This window comes from Entelurus aequoreus, linkage group LG10 (assembly GCF_033978785.1).
Source record: "Entelurus aequoreus isolate RoL-2023_Sb linkage group LG10, RoL_Eaeq_v1.1, whole genome shotgun sequence".
Taxonomy (NCBI): domain Eukaryota; kingdom Metazoa; phylum Chordata; class Actinopteri; order Syngnathiformes; family Syngnathidae; genus Entelurus; species Entelurus aequoreus.
In genome coordinates, this window is record NC_084740.1 from 42,024,707 (window position 1) to 42,048,568 (window position 23,862).

Consider the following 23,862-nt stretch of genomic DNA (forward strand, 5'->3'; position numbering starts at 1 on the left):
GCAAAAATTGCCAAAAAATGGTTAAGAAAAAGTCAACTATGTAAGTCTTAAGCCTGAGAAAGAAGTCGTATTATTACGAAAATAAAGTCGTAATAGTATGAGAATGCTACGTGACGTAGTTAGTCTGTTCCTAATGCAGTGTCTCCAGCGTATGATTATGGTTAACAATATGATGATGTTATATGATTATAGTTTACATTACTATGTTATATAATTATAGTTGACATTACGATGATGTTATATAATTATAGTTGACATTACGATGATGTTATATGATTATAATTGACATTACGATAATGTTATATGATTATAGTTGACATTACGATGATGTTATATAATTTTAGTTGACATTACGATGATGTTATATGATTATAGTTGACATTACGATGATGTTATATGATTATAGTTGACATTACGATGATGTTATATGATTATAGTTGACATTACAATGATGTTATATAATTATAGTTTACATTACGATGATGTTATATGATTATAGTTGACATTACGATGATGTTATATGATTATAATTTACATTACGATGATGTTATACGATTATAGTTGACATTAAAATGATGTTATACGATTATAGTTGACATTACGATGATGTTATATAATTATAGTTGACATTACGATGATGTTATATGATTATAGTTGACATTACGATGATGTTATATGATTATAGTTGACATTACGATGATGTTATATGATTATGGTTGACATTACGATGATGTTATATAATTATAGTTGACATTACGATTATGTTATATGATTATAGTTGACATTACGATGATGTTATATGATTATGGTTGACATTACGATGATGTTCTATGATTATAATTGACATTACGATAATGTTATATGATTATAGTTGACATTACGATGATGTTATATAATTATAGTTGACATTACGATGATGTTATATGATTATAGTTGACATTACGATGATGTTATATGATTATAGTTGACATTACGATGATGTTATATGATTATAGTTGACATTACGATGATGTTATATAATTATAGTTGACATTACGATGATGTTATATGATTATAGTTGACATTACGATGATGTTATATGATTATAATTTACATTACGATGATGTTATACGATTATAGTTGACATTAAAATGATGTTATATGATTATAGTTGACATTACGATGATGTTTTATAATTATAGTTGACATTACGATGATGTTATATGATTATAGTTGACATTACGATGATGTTATATGATTATAGTTGACATTACGATGATGTTATGATTATGGTTGACATTACGATGATGTTATATAATTATAGTTGACATTACGATTATGTTATATGATTATAGTTGACATTACGATGATGTTATATGATTATGGTTGACATTACGATGATGTTATATAATTATAGTTGACATTACGATTATGTTATATGATAATAGCTGACATTACAATGATGTTATATGATTATAGTTGACATTACGATGATGTTATATGATTATAATTGACATTACGATGATGTTATATGATTATAGTTGACATTACGATGATGTTATATGATTATAATTGACATTACGATGATGTTATATGATTATAGTTGACATTACGATGATGTTATATAATTATAGTTGACATTACGATAATGTTATATGATTATAGTTGACATTACGATGATGTTATATGATTATGGTTGACATTACGATGATGTTATATAATTATAGTTGACATTACGATTATATTATATGATAATAGCTGACATTACAATGATGTTACATGATTATAGTTGACATTACGATGATGTTATATGATTATAATTGACATTACGATGATGTTATATGATTATAGTTGACATTACGATGATGTTATATGATTATAGTTGACATTACGATGATGTTATATGATTATAGTTGACATTACGATGATGTTATATGATTATAGTTGACATTACGATGATGTTATATAATTATAGTTGACATTACGATAATGTTATATGATTATAATTGACATTACGATGATGTTATACGATTATAGTTGACATTACGATGAGGTTATATGATTATAATTGACATTACGATGATGTTATATAATCATAGTTGACATTACGATGATGTTATATGATTATAGTTGACATTACGATGATGTTATATGATTATAGTTGACATTACGATGATGTTATATGATTATAGTTGACATTACGATGATGTTATATGATTATAGTTGACATTACAATGTTATATAGTTATAATTGATATTACTATGATGTCATTCGTGTCTTCTCAGGGCTCCAACGTCACCCAGGAGGTGAAGTCGCCACACTTCCTTCCCAGAATTTTGCTTTGACTGCTCGCCAACCCGCATTCCTTCTCGCCAGCCGGAACCCCCGCGCTCGTGTCCAACATGGGGTCCAGTCTGACGTGCGCCGGCGCGCTGTGGGCGCTGTTGTCGCTGCTGTGCGCCGCCGCCTCCTGCGTGGGCTTCTTCATGCCCTATTGGCTGCTGGGCGCGCAGATGGACAAGCCGGTGTCCTTCGGCACCTTCCGCCGGTGCTCCTACCCGGTGCGGGACGAGGAGCGGCAGACCACGGTGATGCTGGAGCAGTGCGGCCGCTACGCCTCTTTCGGCGCCATCCCCAGCGTGGAGTGGCGGATCTGCACGGTGGTGACGGGCGCCGGCTGCGGCCTCCTCCTGCTGGTGGCGCTCACCGCTCTCATGGGGTGCTGCATCTCTGACCTCATCTCGCGCACCATCGGCCGCGTGGCGGGAGCCATCCAGTTTATCGGAGGTGAGTGTCCATGCAACTTTTTTTTCAATTTTTACTTCAGTCATGGTTTGGAGGGCATGAGAAAGTGGAAAGGAACCAAACATACGATCAAACACATTGCAGCCACACAACCAATGTTGTAACAGCAGGAGTCAGCATTAATAGTGCTGACAAGTCCATTGTAAACACTTGTTGTGACGCACAAACACGGCAGTGTTTGACACCTCTTTGCATGCTTCAAATGCAGCTACTGCCAAACTGTATTGGGAGGTTGCCTACAGCCGCAGCTGTTCCTGCCGGTGCTTTTTCGATTATAAAACCACAAGAATAAAGTGTTTTTTTATATATGATATCTGTGTATAACTGAGCCGTATCGTGTACGCCAGGAGTCTCCAACGCGGTGCCCGCGGGCACCAGGTAGCCCGTAAGGACCAGATGAGTCGCCCGCTGGCCTATTCTAAAAAAAAGCTCAAATAGCAGCACTTACCAGTGAGCTGCCTCTATTTTTTAAATTGTATTTATTTACTAGCAAGCTGGTCTCGCTTTGCCCGACATTTTTAATTCTAAGAGAGACAAAACTCAAATAGAATTTGAAAATCCAAGAAAACATTTTAAAGACTTGGTCTTCACTTGTTTAAATACATTAATTTATTTTTTTACTTTGCTTCTTATAACTTTCAGAAAGACAATTTTAGAGAAAAAAATACAACCTTAAAAATGATTTTAGGATTTTTAAACACATATACCTTTTTACCTTTTAAATTCCTTCCTCTTCTTTCCTGACAATTTAAATCAATGTTCAAGTATTTTTTTTTTTTATTGTAAAGAATAATGAATACATTTTAATTTAATTCTTCATTTTAGCTTCTGTTTTTTCGACGAAGAATATTTGTGAAATATTTCTTCAAACTTATTATGATTAAAATTCAAAAAAAATATTCTGGCAAATCTAGAAAATCTGTAGAATCAAATTTAAATCTTATTTAAAAGTCTTTTGAATTTCTTTCAAAAATTTTGTTCTGGAAAATCTAGAAGAAATAATGATTTGTCTTTATTAGAAATATAGCTTGGTCCAATTTGTTATATATTCTAACAAAGTGCAGATTGGATTTTAACCTATTTAAAACATGTCATCAAAATTCTAAAATTAATCTTAATCAGGAAAAATTACTAATGATGTTCCATAAATTATTTTTTTATTTTTTTCAAAAAGATTCTAATTAGCTATAGTTTTTCTCTTCTTTTTTTTCGGTTGAATTTTGAATTTTAAAGAGTCGAAATTGAAGATAAACTATGTTTGAAAATTTAATTGTCATTTTTTTCGTGTTTTCTCCTCTTTTAAACCGTTGAATTAAGTGTAAATATCATTAATTATTAATAATAACATAGAGTTAAAGGTAAATTGAGCAAATTGGCTATTTCTGGCAATTTATTTAAGTGTGTATCAAACTGGTAGCCCTTCGCATTAATCACTACCCAAGAAGTAGCTCTTGGTTTCAAAAAGGTTGGTGACCCCTGGTGTACGCTATATATATATTTGTGCATGTATATTTATACACATTAGAGATGCGCGGTTTGCGGACACAACCGCGGACTCCGCGGATAATCCGCGGGTCGGGCGGATGTATGACGAAAAAAATAGATTTTAAATAGATTCGGGCGGGTGGCGGTTGAACCAATTCAGAAAAACAAATACATAGTTAAATGTTGTTACCCACAGCACTCTTTGAAACAGGCAATTATTCATCAGGCACGCCAAATTGCTTCCCCCGTACAAAAACCTCCCCCCCCCCCCCCATTTACTTCCGGGGCTCTGTCCAATAAAGTCACAAAGTTGCCGGGGGTCCTTAACCGGCACGCGACTGTCCTGTTTCGCACCTGTACAAAAAAAACCAATAATCGATTTCTTCAGATTCCAGCAGCTGTCAAAGACGAAGTATCCTTCCAGCGACGGGCAGTCAAAGCCGAAGTACTATTGATCGCTGTCAATGACGTAAGAGGAAACATCAGAATCAGAATCAGAATCACAATCAGAATAGTTTTATTGCCATTGTTTGAGAACGGGTTCACAAACTAGGAATTTTTCTTGGTGCAATCGTGCAACATGAAACACATATAACACATATTTGGTAATAAAAAGAGCTGTAACTGAGCTATCAGATAGACTTAGAAGGAATTCAAGGAATTCAAGGAGCTGCTGTTAGGAGTTCTTGTTCATTTGCCTGATGGCCGAGGGGAAAAAACTGTTCAGGTGGCGGGAGGTGTGGGTCTGGATGGAGCGTAGTCTCCTGCCTGAGGGGAGAGGGGAGAATAGTGTGTGTCCAGGGTGTGATCCGACCCACACGCCTCCTGGTCCTGGAGGCGTCATGACCACGGAAGTAAGTGGTGGGGGGAAGGTTTTTGTAGGGGGAAGAAATTTGGCGTGACAATGCCTTGCATCGTTTATATTCGATATATAACAACAAGTGGGTGGCGGGTGGCGGGCGGTTGTGGTTTTGATAAAATGTTAGTTCGGGTGGATGGCGGGTGGATGACGACTTTTGTGATGCGGTTGCGGATTAAATAATTGCCTATCCGCGCATCTCTAATATATATATATACACTATATATATTATATATACATTTATGTTTTTATATTATACAAATATATACATTTTTGGTATATATGTTATATAATAAATATACATACATACAGTATATACACTATATATATTATATATACATTTATGTTTTTATATTATACAAATATATACATTTTTGGTATATATATTATATAATAAATATACATACATACATATGTTGTATATATATGTTATATACATACTGTATATTTATATATATACACATATATACATATATATACACATATATACATATATATACGTATAAATATACATATACACATATACAGTGGTGGTCAAAAGTGTACATACACTTGTAAAGAACATCATGTCATGGCTGTCTTGAGTTTCCAATCATTTCTACATCTCTTATTTTTTTGTGATGTAGTGATTGGAGCACATACTTGTTGGTCACAAAAAACAGTTTGCTTCTTTTATGAATTTATTATGGGTCTACTGAAAATGTGATCAAATGTGCTGGGTCAAAAGTATACATACAGCAATGTTAATATTTGCTTACATGTCCCTTGGCAAGTTTACCTGCAATAAGGCGCTTTTGGTAGCCATCCACAAGCTTCTGCTTGAATTTTTGACCACTCCTCTTGACAAAATTGGTGCAGTTCAGTCAAATGTGTTGGTTTTCTGACATGGACTTGTTTCTTCAGCATTGTCCACACGTTGTAAGTCAGGACTTTGGGAAGGCCATTCTAAAACCTTCATTCTAGCCTCATTTAGCCATTCCTTTACCACTTTTGAGTTGTGTTTGGGGTCATTGTCCTGTTGGAACACCCAACTGCGCCCAAGACCCAACTGATGATTTTAGCTTGTCCTGAAGAATTTGGAGGTAATCCTGTTCCATTGGCAGCAAAACAGGCCCAGAGCATAATACTACCACCACCATGCTTGATGGTAGGAATGGTGTTCCTGGGATTAAAGGCCTCACCTTTTCTCCTCCAAACATATTGCTGGGTATTGTGGCCAAACAGCTCCATTTTTGTTTTTGTTTCATCTGACATCACATGGACAAAGATAAGACCTCCTGGAGGAAAGTTCTGTGGTCAGATGAAACAAAAAGGGAGCTGTTTGGCCAATCCCAGTGTATTGCAATGGAACTTGCTAAGGGACATGTAACCAAATATTGTATGTATACTTTTGACCCAGCACCCTAACCCTTTGCTCACATTTTCAGTAGACCCATAATAAATTCATAAAAGAAGCAAACTTCATTAACGTTTTTTGTGAGCAACAAGTATGTGCTCCAATCATTCTATCACAAAAAAATAAGAGTTGTAGAAATGATTGGAAACTCAAGACAGCCATGACATTATGTTCTTTACAAGTGTATGTACACTTTTGACCGCGACTGTATATACATATATACGTATATACATATACAGATATAAATGTACATATACATATATACGTATATATATATATATATATATATATATATATATATATATATATATATATATATATATATATATATATATATATATATATATATATATATATATATATATATACGTATATATACATATATATATACATATATTTATATATATATACACATATATACATATACATACGCATCAATATACATATGGACATATATATACACATATACATATGTACATATATACATATGCATATATACGTATATATTTACATATCATCATCATCGGCGGTCACTCGGACGAGTATGACGATCCTCCTGGTAGGGGTGTATCCCTTTATGGAGGATGCCTGTGCGTGACTTCGTTTAACGTGGGGAGACTCACCACATGATCCTTGACAGAATCGGGTCAGGGTCCAGTGGCATGGAGTCCGAGACGACTGGGGACCCTTTTCTGCTGCAGCCTCCCTCCGCCATCGCAGCCGTTGTGGTAGTTCTTAAAATCTACCGTCTTCCGCCTGCTCCGCCGTTGAGGTCTTCACCGTATCCCTGGCTAGGGGGCAGTCAGGTACTAGGCCTTTGCCAAGGGCCACCTGGGGTAACAGTAGTAAAGGGGTTACCCGTTTCCATATGAGTTGGGAAATTGTGTTAGATGTAAATATAAACGGAATACAATGATTTGCAAATCCTTTTCAAGCCATATTCAGTTGAATGCACTACAAAGACAACATATTTGATGTTCAAACTCATAAACTTTATTTTTTTTTTGCAAACAATAATTAACTTAGAATTCTATGGCTGCAACACGTGCCAAAGTAGTTGGGAAAGGGCATGTTCACCACTGTGTTACATGGCCTTTCCTTTTAACAACACTCAGTAAAGGTTTGGGAACTGAGGAGACACATTTTTGAAGCTTCTCAGGTGGAATTCTTTCCCATTCTTGCTTGATGTACAGCTTAAGTTGTTCAACAGTCCGGGGGTCTCCCTTGTGCTATTTTAGGCTTCACACATTTTCAATGGGAGACAGGTCTGGACTACAGGCAGGCCAGTCTAGTACCCGCACTCTTTTACTATGAAGCCACGTTGATGTAACACGTGGCTTGGCATTGTCTTGCTGAAATAAGCAGGGGCGTCCATGATAATGTTGCTTGGAGGGCAACATATGTTGCTCCAAAACCTGTATGTACCTTTCAGCATTAATGGCGCCTTCACAGATGTGTAAGTTACCCATGTCTTGGGCACTAATACACCCCCATACCATCACACATGCTGGCTTTTCCACTTTGCACCTAGAACAATCCGGATGGTTCTTTTCCTCTTTGGTCCTGAGGACACGACGTCCACAGTTTCCAAAAACAATTTGAAATGTGGACTCGTCAGACCACAGAACACTTTTCCACTTTGCATCAGTCCATCTTAGATGAGCTCGGGCCCAGCGAAGCCGGCGGCGTTTCTGGGTGTTGTTGATAAACGGTTTTCGCCTTGCATAGGAGTTTTAACTTGCACTTACAGATGTAGCGACCGACTGTAGTGACTGACAGTGGGTTTCTGAAGTGTTCCTGAGCCCATGTGGTGATATCCTTTACACACTGACGGGGTTTGTACATATACATATCACTTCCTGTATTTTCCGACCATTTACCACGTTCTCTCGTATTTGTAGCAGACCTTTGGCGAGTGTTCAGGTTTTTTGTTGTGACTTCAAGTGCTGCGGTGGGACTCGCATGACTGGCATCTTTGGACAGGAAGTCCACGCCGGTACTTTGCGGCGGTCTCGTCCAGACCAGACTGCATCTCTGCAGCTTTAAAAAGCGTCTTTTTTTGGCAATTTGATCCGAGTGTGTGCGTGTGTGTGTGTGTGTGTGTGTGTGTGTGTGTGTGTGTGTGTGTGTGTGTGCAGCTTCTGTTTACCGTCTGTCCCGTGCACATGTGGGCCGGCGGCTCCCGGGTGCCGGGCCTGCAGTGGGAGCCGTGAAGACTTCGTGGCCTAGTTTAAGACGCCGCAGCCCTCTCATTAAGTGGGCGACGCTCGCTGGCATTCTGCGGCTCGCCGCGCCGCTATCCGCCATCGCCATCCCGCCGCTCGGCTGCGAGAGTGACAGGTTGCGGACAGTTTTGACGGAGCCTGCTGGGCTTTTTTTTTTTCACCCCCGCTGTAGGAGAAAGTGCGAGGAGCACCTGGGCGTCCCACTCCTGGTGTTAACGATGGGGAGGAGGACAAAGGTGCAGGCCTCAAATGTGCGCTTTTATGTAAGCAAGTTGCTATTTTAGGATTGGGGATTAAAGGAAGATGTCTTTCCGTGCAAATGTTCCCACTTTTGCCAGCGCCAACATCCAGTCATGCTTGGCAGTGGAGCAAAGCCGGGTGATGGTGGGGGGCGGGGGAGGGGGGGGGGCTACCATCTTTTTGAAGGCGGCCTGGTTAGAGACGTCTCACAAGGGCTAATTGGATGTGACACAATTGGGAAAGTGGCCCGGCTGCACTCTGTTGTTGACAGTCTGCTGATAGGTTGTGTTTGTCCTTATGCTAATGAGGACCTCGTTTGGATTCAGACAGTTCGTCGTCTTAGGGCTGGGCGGGAAAACCATAACAATAACGAAATCCACATGTGTTCGATAAAACGTTTGTCGTGGGAAGAAAGCGGAAGTTTGGAGGCAAAGTTGGTTGCACGAAGGCGGGAAGTGATCACTGATCAGTGGGAGGGACACGCTAGCAGCCAATCAGGTGACAGTATCAACTTTCAAGTTTGCCTTGTCTGGCGCTTGATTCTTTGCATGGAGAAAGTCAAAATGAAGAAATTGTGGATAAAAGAGGAAAAGACACCTGGAAAGGTTTAGTCAGACCAGTGTGGTTGCTCATTCCCACTAAGACCTTAGCTCACCCTTTAGAGCACAGCTGTAACTTGCTGCCGCTAAACCTGCAGAAAATAGCTCTTCTCAGGTTTCTCTAGGTTTACATTTTCACACTATTTGCTTACACTTTATGAAGCATTTCTTATTTTTTAAGAGCTTATTTTCAAGTGTTAAATGTGATTTTAATATTTTGTTTACATTGTTTGTTTGTTTTCCATGCTTGTGTTGACATTTCCTCTATGCCTTGAAAGCTGAGGGATTATAATCAGAGGAAGATTACATAGGATATTTGTAAAACATATATAGATATATACAAATTAAATAATGAAATATAAATACTACACATAATAGCACTAATAAAATAATAAAATGAAACATAAAATAAATAAAAATATATATAATGAAAAATATATGTAATGAAAAATTTACACATTTAATAGATAAATATAATAATAACATAATAATAAAAACATAATATAAATAAAACCTATATATTATACATATATATGAGTGAAAAATGACCAAATATAATAAATAATAAAAACATAATATAATTAAAAAATATATACCATACATATGAATGAAAAATTACCATATATAAAAAATAAATATATTAATAATATAATATAATAATAAAAACATAATATAATGAAAAAATTATATACCATATACAGTACATGAATGAAAAATTAACAAATGTAATAAATACATATAAAAATAACATTATATAATAATAAAAACATAATATAAAAAATATATATATTATACATATATATGAATGACAAATGACCAAATATAATAAATATAATAAATATAATAATAATATAATATAATAATAAAAACATAATATAATTTTTTTTAAAAACATACACATATGTGAATGAAAAATTAACAAATATAATAAATATAATAATAATATAATATACGAATACAAATATATACCATACATATATATGAATGAAAAATTACCAAATGTAATAAATACATATACAAATAACATAATGTAATAATAAAAACATAATATAAAAAAATATATATTATACATATATATGAATGACAAATGACCAAATATAATAAATATAATAATAATATAATATAATAATAAATACATAATATAATTTAAAAAACCAACATACACATATGTGAATGAAAAATTAACAAATATAATAAATACATATAATAATAATATAATATAATAATACAAATATATACCATACATATATATGAATGACAAATCAACAAATATACATAAATATAATAATAATATAATATAGTAATAAAAACATCATAATCATAATAATAATATTAATATAATAACAATAATAAATAAGAATGTTTACATTCAATACATTGTTCTCCTTATTTTCCATAAAATATCAATAATTATGGCTATTGACCTATAAAAAACACTAATGTAGTGATACAGTTGTCAGTCTTGTGGTCCAGCCCTCGCACGTGTTGTTGTTTACATCTCAGGCTTCTTTTCCCGTGTTGGTTTTGCTCGACAGAAGGCGAGCCAAACCTTCTCCAAATGACTGTGAAATACTTTCAAAAGATTCCTGACTTGGATTTGGTTGTTAGGGATTTAGTTAACTCCCCCTCCCCCACACTCTGAATCCTTTCTTCCCTGCAGAGACTCGCTGCAATTTAAAAAAAAAAAGTCTTCATACGTTTAAAGCGCACACAGCGTCCAGATGACGGAAATTTTACTGACAACTTCTCTTAGTGTATTTTTCTCGCTTATAAAAAATGGATTCTGTTTGGAAATATAAAAGAGTCGCCATTTCCAGACTTGCCTGCTCTTCCTCAACCTGTGTCCTCATGCTCTTTGTGCATTTCTTCAAACATCAGTAGAAGAGGACACAAAATAGAACACTCGCGACTTGCCATTTTTTTCTCGTGTATTTTAGCACCAGGTCTGCTTTTTTTCCGTTTTTCGGCAGGTTTTGACTCTGCCCTCAAAGTCAGAATCAATAAAATGATGTCCGCAAGTTATACTCCTCTTGCTTGGTTCGTTCCATTTTGAGTGTAGACGGGCGTATTTTACTCATATTCCATTTAGTTGTGTTGCTACATTGTTGCTGCCTTGCCTTAGTGGGGATCGAAACCGAAAGTTAAGTCTTTTGGAAATGACGTCAGCAGGCTGATGAAGGCCCGCCCACATTTTGGAGCTAAAAGTAGGCGTTCAAAAATGTGCTGAAATTCGTAGAAAAAACAAGCTAAAATGACTACTGTGAGGTGAATTTGGTCTGAAGACATACATTAGATGATGTCACAGGCCTCATTACATGATGTGGCGAGCCACAATAAATGATGTAGCAAGTCACGTTAATTAAAAGACACAGAACGATGTGGCAGGCCAAATAAACGGTCCTGTGGGCCAAATGAAACATTGTGGCAGACAACATTAAGTGATGTGGCAGGCCACTTTACATGACGTGGGGGGCCATGGTTAAATGATGTGTCGGGCCACTTTACATGATGTGGTGGGCCACATTAATTGATATTGTGAAGACCCATGTTGAATGGCGTGCCGGGCCACGTAAATGAAATAATGTGGCAGACAATACTGACGTGGCAGGTCACATTAAATGATGTGGCGAGCCACATAAGGTAATGTGGCGGACAATATTACATGTAGCGGGCCACATTAAATGATCTGATGACATAGCGAGCCACATAAAATAACATGGCAAAACACATAAAATGCTGTGGCAGGCCACATAAATGGCGTCATGCGCCAAATGAAAATGTGGCTGACAACATGGCGGGCCACATAAAATGACGTGGCAGGCCACTTTAAATTATGCGATGATGTGATGATGTGGTGACGTGGCAAGCCAGATTAAATAATGTGGCAGGCCACTTTAAATGATATGGCGGGCCACGTAAACTAACATGCCGGAATACATAACATGGCATGACAGGCCACATAAATGATGTGGCAGACAACATTAAATGATGTGGCGAGCCACCTTAAATGATATGGCGGGCCACACTACATGACGTGCCACATTGAATGATGTGATGGGCCACATAACTAACATGACGGAATACATAAAATGGTGTGGCGGGCCACATAAATGATGTGGCAGACAACATTAAATGAAGTGGCGAGCCACGTTAATGATTTGATGATGTGGAGGGCCACGTAAACTAACATGGCAGAATATACAGTATAAAAAGGCATCGCGGGCCACATAAATGATGTGGCGGGCCACATAAATGATGTGGCGGGCCACATAAACTAACATGGCGGAATACATAACATGGCGTGACAGGCCACATAAATGATGTGGCGAGCCACCTTAAATGATGTGGCGGGCCACACTACATGATGTGGCGGGCCACATTGAATGATGTGATGGGCCACATAAACTAATAAGACGGAATACATAAAATGGTGTGGCGGGCCACATAAATGATGTGGCAGACAACATTAAATGAAGTGGCAAGCTACATTAAATGATTTGATGATGTGGAGGGCCACGTAAACTAACATGGCAGAATATACAGTATAAAATGGCATCGCGGGCCACATAAATGACGTGGCGGGCCACATAAACTAACATGGTGGTATACATAACATGGCGTGACAGGCCACATAAATGAGGTGGCAGACAACATTAAATGATGTGGCGAGCCACCTTAAATGATATGGCGGGCCACACTACATGACGTGGCGGGCCACATTGAATGATGTGATGGGCCGCATAAACTAACATGACGGAATACATAAAATGGCGTGGCGGGCCACATAAATGATGTGGCAGACAACATTAAATGAAGTGGCAAGCCACTTTAAATGATTTGATGATGTGGAGGGCCACGTAAACTAACATGGCAGAATATATAAAATGGCATCGCGGGCCACATAAATGGCGTGGCAGGCCACAATAAATAATGTGATGTTGTGGCGGGCAACATAAACTAATACGGCGGAATACATTAAACGGCTTCGCGGGCCAAATGAATGGTGTGGCGGGCCAAATGAAATAACGTGGCGGCCAACATTGAATGACGCAGCGGGCCACTTTAAATGATGTGGCGGGCCAATGACACGATGTAACGATGTGGCGAGTCACATAAAATACCATGGAAGAATAGATTAAATGGTGTGGCGGGCCACATGAAATGATGTAGCAGGCCATTATAAATGATGTGATGATATGGCGAACCACATTAAATGATGTAGTGGGCCACATAAAAAAATTGGGCAAACATGAAATGATGTAGCAGGCCACAATAAATGATGTGCTGATATGACGAACCACGTTAAATGATGTGGTGGGCCACATAAAATAATGTGGCAAACATGAAATGATGTAGCGGGCCACAATAAATGATGTGATGATATGGCGAACCACGTTAAATTATGTGGTGGGCCACATAAAGTAATGTGGCAAATGTGAAATGATGTGGCAGGCCACAATAAATGATGTGATGATATGGCGAACCACGTTAAATGATGGGGTGGGCCACGTAAAATAGTTGGCAAACGTGAAATGACGTCGCAGGCCACAATAAATGATGTGATGATATGGCGAACCACGTTAAATGATGTGGTGGGCCACGTAAAATAATGTGGCAAACGTGAAATGATGTGGCAGGCCACAATAAATTATGTGATGATATGGCGAACCACGTTAAATGATGTGGTGGGCCACATAAAGTAATGTGGCAAACGTGAAATGATGTTGCAGGCTACAATAAATGATGTGATGATATGGCGAACCATGTTAAATGATGTGGTGGGCCTCATAAAGTAATGTGGCAAACGTGAAATGATGTCGCAGGCCACTTAAATGATGTCCGCGTTTGAAATGTGTACTTTGGCATGGCAGAGCTTGTGTTTGAGGATAATTCAACAGAGGCCGCGATAAAATGCAAGATAGTGGAGGCCTGCAGCAAGTGTGACACTAAAGAAGCAGTTTGAGACCAACACATGTGCCTTCTGGAAACATCCACACTTTTATTGCTTCTTGGCAGGCGTGGTTTTGCATTCAAGAATTCCATCAAAGCTTCGCTCTCCTTATCTGCACCGCAACGTAATAACTCCTTCTTCAAGGACTCTTTGGCTGCTGATGTGGACGCAAGCCCAGCAGCTATGAAGAAGGAGAAGTGTGAATTGTATTTATATAGCACTTTTCTCTAGTGACTCAAAGCGCTTTACATAGTGAAAGCCATGATCTAAGTTACATTTAAACCAGTGTGGGTGGCACTTGCCCAAGGACACAACGGCCGTGACTAGGATGGCGGAAGTGGGGATCGAACCTGCAACCCTCAAGTTGCTGGCACAGCCGCTGTACCAACCAAGCCACGCCGCCCCAGAATAAGAAGAAGAAGGAGAAGAAGAAGGAAAATAAGGAGAAGAAGAAGAACAAGAAGGAGAAGAAGAAGAGGAGGAAGATGAAGATGAAGGAGAAAGAGAAGAAGGAGAAGAAGAAGAAGAAGGAGAAGAAGGAGAAGGAGGAGAAGAAGAACGAGAAGAAGGAGGAGAAGATAAAGAGGAAGATGAAGAAGAATGAGAAGAAGAAGTAGAATAAGGAGAAAGAGGAGGAGAAGAAGGAGAAGAAAAAGGAAAATAAGGAGAAGAAGAAGAACAAGAAGGAGGAGAAGAAGAGGAGGAAGATGAAGATGAAGGAGAAAGAGAAGAAGGAGGAGAAGAAGAAGGAGAAGAAGAAGGAGAAGGAGGAGAAGAAGAACGAGATGAAGGAGGAGAAGATAAAGAGGAAGATGAAGAAGAATGAGAAGAAGCAGAATAAGGAGAAAGAGGAGGAGAAGAAGAAGGAGAAGAAGATAAAGATGAAGAAGAAGAGGAAGATAAAGATGAAGGAGAAGAAGAAGGAGAAGATGAAGAAGGAGAAGAAGGAGAGGAAGAAGAAGAAGAAGTAGAAGAAGAAGAAGGAGGAGGAGAAGAAGAACAAGAAGAAGGAGGAGAAGATAAAGAGGAAGATGAAGAAGAATGAGAAGAAGAAGTAGAATAAGGAGAAAGAGGAGGACAAGAAGAAGGAGAAGAAGATAAAGATGAAGAAGAATGAGAAGAAGAGGAAGATAAAGATGAAGGAGAAGGAGGAGAAGAAGAAGAAGGAAAAGAAGGAGAAGATGAAGAAGGAGAAGAAGAAGAAGAAGGAGAGGAAGAAGAAGAAGGAGAGGAGGAAGATGAAGTTGAAGGAGAAGGTGAAAAAGAAGAAGGAGGAGAAGAACAAGAGGAAGATGGAGAAAGAGAAGAAGGAGGAGAAGAAGAAGGAGAATACGAAGAAGAAGAAGAAGAAGAAAGAGAAGAAGAAGGAGGAGAAGAAGAACAAGAAGAAAGAGAGGAAGAGGAAGAAGAATGAGAAGAAGTAGAATAAGGAGAAAAGGGAGGAGAAGAAGAAGTAAAAGAAGAAGGAGAAGATAGAGAAGAAGATAAAGATAATGATGAAGAAGAAGGAGCACAAGAGGAAGATAAAGATGAAGGAGAAGGAGGAGAAGAAGAAGAAGGAAAAGAAGGAGAAGATGAAGAAGGAAAAGAAGAAGAAGGAGAGGAAGAAGAAGAAGGAGAAGAAGTAGAAGAAGAAGAAGAAGGAGAGGAAGAAGGAGAAGAATGAGAAGGAGAGGAAGAAGGAGAAGAAGAAGAAGGAGAGGAAGAAGGAGAAGAATGAGAAGGAGAGGAAGAAGGAGAAGAAGAAGAAGAAAAGGAAAGACAAGGAGAAGAAGAAGAAGAAGAGAAACAAGAAGAAGAAGAAAATGAAGGAGAAGGTGAAAAAGAAGAAGAATGGATGTGAAGACAATGGAAAGTCACCATCAGTGAAGTGACGTTCCAAAGAAAGTTCTTCCAAACGTCATGCAGATGAAAAAAGGGTTATGGTTATGTCAAATCAACGTCACAACCTGACATTGAATAAACCTTGTCAAAAGGTATGTTGTTTCAACGTTGTATTTGTGTTGTACAATATTGGTTGGGAAATGACCAAAATTCAAAGGTCAAATCAACGTCACAACCCAACATTGATTAAACGTTGTATCTGTGTTGTAGAATATTGGTTGGGGAAATGACCAAAATTCAATGGTCAAATCAACGTCACAACCCAACATTGATTAAACGTCAAAAAGCATGTTGTTTTAACGTTGTATTTGTCTTGTAGAATATTGGTTGGGAAATGACCAAAATTCAATGTCAAATCAACGTCACAACCTGACATTGAATAAATGTTGTCAAAAGGTGTTGTTTCAACATTGTATTCGTGTTGTAGAATATTGGTTGGGAAATGACCAAAATTCAATGGTCAAATCAACGTCAGAACCCAACATTGATTAAACGTGGACTAAAAGCATGTTGTTTCAACGTTAGGTTTGAGTTGCACAACGTCAGTCAACAAGTTGTCAACGTTGTTTCAACGTCTTGTGCCTGCTGGGAGGGAGTGTTCCGCCATGACATAACGTTTCCTCCGCCATGTTGGAAAAAGAAGAAGGAAGTGTTGCATATTTATGTAGGTGCAGTACATTTTAGGGTTGTAACTCTAATTGTGTCTGTTGCAGAGAGAGAAAGTCAGTGGCCATTTATTATAGATGAGACACATTTAATGTGTATTAAATCACGTATGACCTCTGGGTTGTGACACTTCCTGGATGAAATATGACCATTCCACCGGGCGTTATGCATGCATGCCACATTGTCTCACAATTCCATATTCAGCTCATGTTTTTGCAGCACGTCTTGCATTGTGCACCGCAAATACAATGTATTCATCACCGTTTGCTCTTATTATGATGATGAAGATGCAGGTGTTATTATGGTGATGATGCAACAAGCAGGACGCAGTCATTCATAGAATTAAAGCTACTAGGGGTGCACATAACATTCTTCTTAATACCAATTCTAAACCAATGCATCATTTTCAAAACCGATTTAAAAAAAGAAGCATTTTTTTTAATAGAGATGTTTTTTTTTCTTAGTTGCCATAATTAAACGATTAATGGAAACAACAAAATATAAATTCAAAGTTTTTTTCCAACCAAAATAATGGATTTAATCAAGTTATCGTTCATTATTTAAGGTTTGTATTTATCCATCTCAGCCAACTTTATTTTGTTTGTTTACAGGATGACTAATCCCAATATTTCAGTACCAGCACTGAAATTAATAGTAGCGAGTATATATATATATATATATATATATATATATATATATATATATATATATATATATATATATATATATATATATATATATATATATATATATATATATATATATTTTAATATACATACTATATATACACATACATACTATATATACACATACATACATGTATATATACATAATTACATATATATATATATACACATGCATATATATATATATATATATATATATATATATATATATATATATATATATATATATATATATATATATATATATATATATATATATATATATATATATATATATATATATATATATATATATAATATACATACTATATATACACATACATACATATATATATAATTACTAGGGATGTCCGATAATGGCTTTTTGCCGATATCCGATATTGTCCAACTCTTTAATTACCGATACCGATATCAACCGATATCGATATCAACCGATATATACAGTCGTGGAATTAACACATTATTATGCCTAATTTGGACAACCAGGTATGGTGAAGATAAGGTACTTTTTAAAAAAATGAATCAAATAAAATAAGATAAATAAATTAAAAACATTTTCTTGAATAAAAAAGAAAGTAAAACAATATAAAAACACTTACATAGAAACTAGTAATTAATGAACATTTTTAAAATTAACTGTTAAAGGTTAATTTAACAGTTAATGGAGCAGCAGCACGCACAATCATGTGTGCTTACGGACTGTATCCCTTGCAGACTGTATTGATATATATTGATATATAATGTAGGAACCAGAATATTAATAACAGAAAGAAACAACCCTTTTGTGTGCATGAGTGTAAATGGGGGAGGGAGGTTTTTTGGGTTGGTGCACTAATTGTAAGTGTATCTTGTGTTTTTTATGTGGATTTAATAAAAAAAACCAAACAAAAAAAACAAAAACGATACTGATAATAAAAAAAACGATACAGATAATTTACGATATTACATTTTAACGCATTTATCGGCCGATAATATCGGCAGACCGATATTATCGGACATCTCTAATAATTACATATACACTACCGTTCAAAAGTTTGGGGTCACCCAAACAATTTAGTGGAATAGCCTTCATTTCTAAGAACAAGAATAGACTGTCGAGTTTCAGATGAAAGTTCTCTTTTTCTGGCCATTTTGAGCGTTTAATTGACCCCCACAAATGTGATGCTCCAGAAACTCAATCTGCTCAAAGGAAGGTCAGTTTTGTAGCTTCTGTAACGAGCTAAACTGTTTTCAGATGTGTGAACATGATTGCACAAGGGTTTTCTAATCATCAATTAGCCTTCTGAGCCAATGAGCAAACACATTGTACCATTAGAACACTGGAGTGATAGTTGCTGGGAACGGGCCTCTATACACCTATGTAGATATTGCACCAAAAACCAGACATTTGCAGCTAGAATAGTCATTTACCACATTAGCAATGTATAGAGTGTATTTCTTTCAAGTTAAGACTAGTTTAAAGTTTTCTTCATTGAAAAGTACAGTGCTTTTCCTTCAAAAATAAGGACATTTCAATGTGACCCCAAACTTTTGAACGGTAGTGTATATACACACATACATAAATATATACAGTACACACATACATATACAAATATATATATTTTTTTTAAATACATGAAATATAACCACGAGACAGTTATCTAATAGCATGTTGACACTAAGCACATTCAGTGATTCAGATTCAGTGGACTAGCATATAAACAAGTTCATTGTTTACCTCTAACGATGATTTAGAGCGCATGAGAAGCTCTCTTTGACCACATGCTCGTTTATTATCAAGTGCAAAATGTGCGACCCAGCAGCCACGGAGCAACATTCAATTTAATATTTACTCGTTCCGTGAGTTAAAGGGGTCATATTATGATTTTTTTCCCTACATTTAAAATACTTCATTTTGGTCTATTTAACATGTAATGGTGCTCCTTTGCTCAAAATGTCGCATAGATGCGCTGTTTTGTAGTTGTAGTTTCGGCGCTTCCATAGCGAGTCTACTGACAGATATAAGTTTGAACTACTTTGCATTAGAAATGCCAACGAGAGGATGGAGAGAACGAAGGAGCTTATTGACTACAATGGCGGACTCGCGCAAAGCACTTTGGGTAAATTCCTACCATTTATGGAAAAAGGTCACAAATTGGGCTCGTTTGGAGGAAATATGAAGGAAGGCAAGATTGTTTTATAAATATCCTCACCATGTCTCCATGCTTTGATTTGACATTTCCCAGACTGATTTCACTGCATATTCTCTGACTGCTCCCTAGTGTTACCATATTTGAGTTGTTGTGCAGAAATATGGGGAAACATTCACTAAACGTGTTACAAAAAAGATCAGTCAGGATTAGAGATGTCCGATAATGGCTTTTTTGTCGATATCCGATATTCCGATATTGTCCAACTCTTAATTACCGATTCCGATATCAACCGATACCGATATATACAGTGGTGGAATGAACACATTATTATGCCTAATTTTGTTGTGATGCCCCGCTGGATGCATTAAACAATGTAACAAGGTTTTCCAAAATAAATCAACTCAAGTTATGGAAAAAAAATGACAACATGGCACTGCCATATTTATTATTGAAGTCACAAAGTGCATTATTTGTTTTAACATGCCTCAAAACAGCAGCTTGGAATTTGGGACATGCTCTCCCTGAGAGAGCATGAGGAGGTTGAGGTGGGCGGGGTTGAGGTGGGGGGGAGGGGGTTTAGGGGGTAGCAGGGGGTGTATATTGTAGCGTCCCGGAAGAGTTAGTGCTGCAAGGGTTTCTGGGTATTTGTTCTGTTGTGTTTACGTTGTGTTACGGTGCAGATGTTCTCCCGAAATGTGTTTGTCATTCTTGCTGCTAGCCAAAAAAGTACAACAATTCTTCTCAACAAAAGAGGATAAATATACCCTTAAACATTGGTATGCACAACTGTCCATCCATCATGCGTGTTATTACAACTACAGTACATACACTTTCTGGCTAGCTGTGTTCCTACTTCCGGAATCAAACACGAGTGTGTTTTCTAATCATGGCAGACTTGGTAACAGACAACGAAGACGACTATTTTTGGACAAATGAGGATCTACAACCTTATCTTTTTGAAGCTGAATATAGAGAGGATGAACTGCTGCTTCTAGAAGCCAGCACAAAGAAGAGAGTGAGACGTTGGAGCAGACAAAAGCCGAGAGAGTGAGGTGAAAGTGACTCGCAGCCGCGAATGAGGAATTTGGAGACAAGCTATTTCGACATAAATGGCGTGCTTACCCAAAATCAACAGGAAACGTCCTCGGCCAGCTGGACCAGACGGACAGCTGTCCATCGAGTGAGTCACACTTTATAATCGATCATGGTACACGCAGCACGTCATGTGTGTTAGTACAACTACAGTACATACACTGCCTGGCTAGCTGTGTACAAACAAAACATGAAATAATACTTTACAGATACTGTAATCTGATCATGTTTTTCACTCAGTACAGATTGCTGTCCTATCACAGTGTTGTGTATCACAAACTCAAACGTGTAGGACCTAGCTTATCTCTTTCCGTAGTCAGCGTCTACGGCTAATACCGTAGCATGCCGATGTGTTAGTACGCTAGAAAAATAGTTCCTATAACAATGTTGCTACAGCTTAGTTATTATACAGGTTACAGAATGTAAATAAAGTATTGTTGACTGTATTTTTAAAGTGATTTAGAGGTAGAGTTGATTGCTAACATTAGCTACATTGCTCGCCACCTAGAACAAGCCGTTTTTTATGTGTTAGAAGTAGAGATGTCCGATAATATCGGACTGCCGATATTATCGGCCGATAAATGCTTTAAAATGTAATATCGGAAATTATCAGTATCGGTTTAAAAAAGTATGACTTTTTAAAACGCAGCTGTACGGAGAGGTACACGGCGTCCCCCAGTCATACTTGCCAACTAGGGATGTCCGATAACGGGTTTTTGCCGATATCCGATATTCCGATATTGTCCAACTCTTTAATTACCGATACCGATATCAACCGATACCGATATCAACCGATATATACAGTCGTGGAATTAACACATTATTATGCCTAATTTGGACAACCAGGTATGGTGAAGATAAGGTACTTTTAAAAAAATTAATAAAATAAGATAAGATAAATACATTAAAAACATTTTCTTGAATAAAAAAGAAAGTAAAACAATATAAAAACAGTTACATTGAAACTAGTAATTAATGAAAATTAGTACAATTAACTGTTAAAGGTTAGTACTATTAGTGGACCAGCAGCTCGCACAATCATGTGTGCTTACGGACTGTATTCCTTGCAGACTGTATTGATATATATTGATATATAATGTAGGAACCAGAATATTAATAACAGAAAGAAACAACCCTTTTGTGTGAATGAGTGTGAATGGGGGAGGGAGGTTTTTTGAGTTGGTGCACTAATTGTAAGTGTATCTTGTGTTTTTTATGTGGATTTAATTAAAAAAACAACAACAACAACAAAAAAAAACGATACCGATAATAAAAAAAACGATACAGATAATTTCCGATATTACATTTTAACGCATTTATCGTCCGACAATATCGGCAGGCCGATATTATCGGACATCTCTATTGCCAACCCTCCCGATTTTCCCGGGAGACTCCCGAATTTCAGTGCCCCTCCCGAAAATCTCCCGGGGCAACCATTCTCCCGAATTTCTCCCGATTTCCACCCAGACAACAATATTGGGGCCGTGCCTTAAAGGCACTGCCTTTGCGTGTCGACCCAATCACATAATATCTACGGCTTTTCAAACACACAATTAAATGCAAGGCATACTTGGTCAACAGCCATACAGGTCACACTGAGGGTTGCCGTACAAACAACTTTAACACTGTTACAAATATGCGCCACACTGTGAACCCACTCCAAACAAGAATGACAAACTCATTTCGGGAGAACATCCGCACCGTAACACAACATAAACACAACAGAACAAATACCCACACTGCAAAAAGTCAGTGTTCAAAAACAAGAAAAAAAAAATACAAAAATGAGGGGTATTTTATTTGAACTAAGCAAAATTATCTGCCAATAGAACAAGACAATTTGGCTTGTCAAGACTTTCCAAAACAAGTCAAATTAGCTAACCTCAATGAACCCAAAAATACCTTAAAATAAGTATATTCTCACTAATAACAACTGTACTACTATATCAGTATGAATGTTCTATTGTTTCATTGAAAATAAAACAGAAAAGTCAATTTGGCTGTTTTAATGAGACACAATTCTGTCAAAGTCATGTTTTTTTTTTTTTACATGCTTAAAATAAGAAATGATTACTTTAAAAAAGTAGTTTTATACTTGTGAGTGTTGATGACACAGCTTTGCAACAGTTGATATTCTAGTTTCAAGCATGTTTTACTCAATATAGCTCATCAAATCTCAGCAACAAGCTGTAATATCTTACTGAGATCATTTAGGACCAAAACACTTAAAACAAGTAAAACACTCCAAACATAAAATCTGCTTAGTGAGAAGAATGATCTTATCAGACAGAAAATAAGCAAATATCACCCTTCAGTGTTTCCCAAAAACTGCCAAGATACCTGTGGCGGTGGGGGCGTGGCTATGACATGACATCATCGACTAATTTGCATAATTTACTACAATGATATGATTTTCTCTAAAAAGGCTCAAAAAATGTATACTTACTAATTAATAATAACAGTTTTGTTTTAAACGTCCATCCATCCATCCATCCATTTTACAATATAATTACAACACTTTATGTACATATTTATATACAGATTTGAACAATTAGTTATTCACTGAAATATATTTATTAATTGTGGTTCTTACAAAAAATATATCTTATAAAATATAAATGCTAAAATGTCTCAAAGCTCTGCCCTTTTAATTAGTGCATACTAAATAATTTAACTTTATCCTACTACTACAACCATATTATTTACCAGCAACATAAAGTGAAACAGAGGGAGAGGTGTCCTGCCACAGTCAGTAACAAATAAACAAAAAACAGTAGTGGTGGTAGATAGACACAGAGCTTCATCAAACATCAGATCCACTGAACAAGGCATCGGTATCGGTTGATATCGGAATCGGTAATT

General features: G+C 36.9%; 1 protein-coding gene across 1 annotated transcript in view; it reads left to right on the top strand.

The window, feature by feature from the left end:
• Positions 1–23,862, top strand: part of LOC133659393 (LHFPL tetraspan subfamily member 6 protein) — a 177,020-nt gene that overhangs the window by 12,682 nt on the left and 140,476 nt on the right. The window contains 1 exon segment of the mRNA XM_062062156.1: positions 2,266–2,767. Within this exon segment, the coding sequence (XP_061918140.1) occupies positions 2,383–2,767 (385 nt within the window). The 5' untranslated portion in view covers positions 2,266–2,382.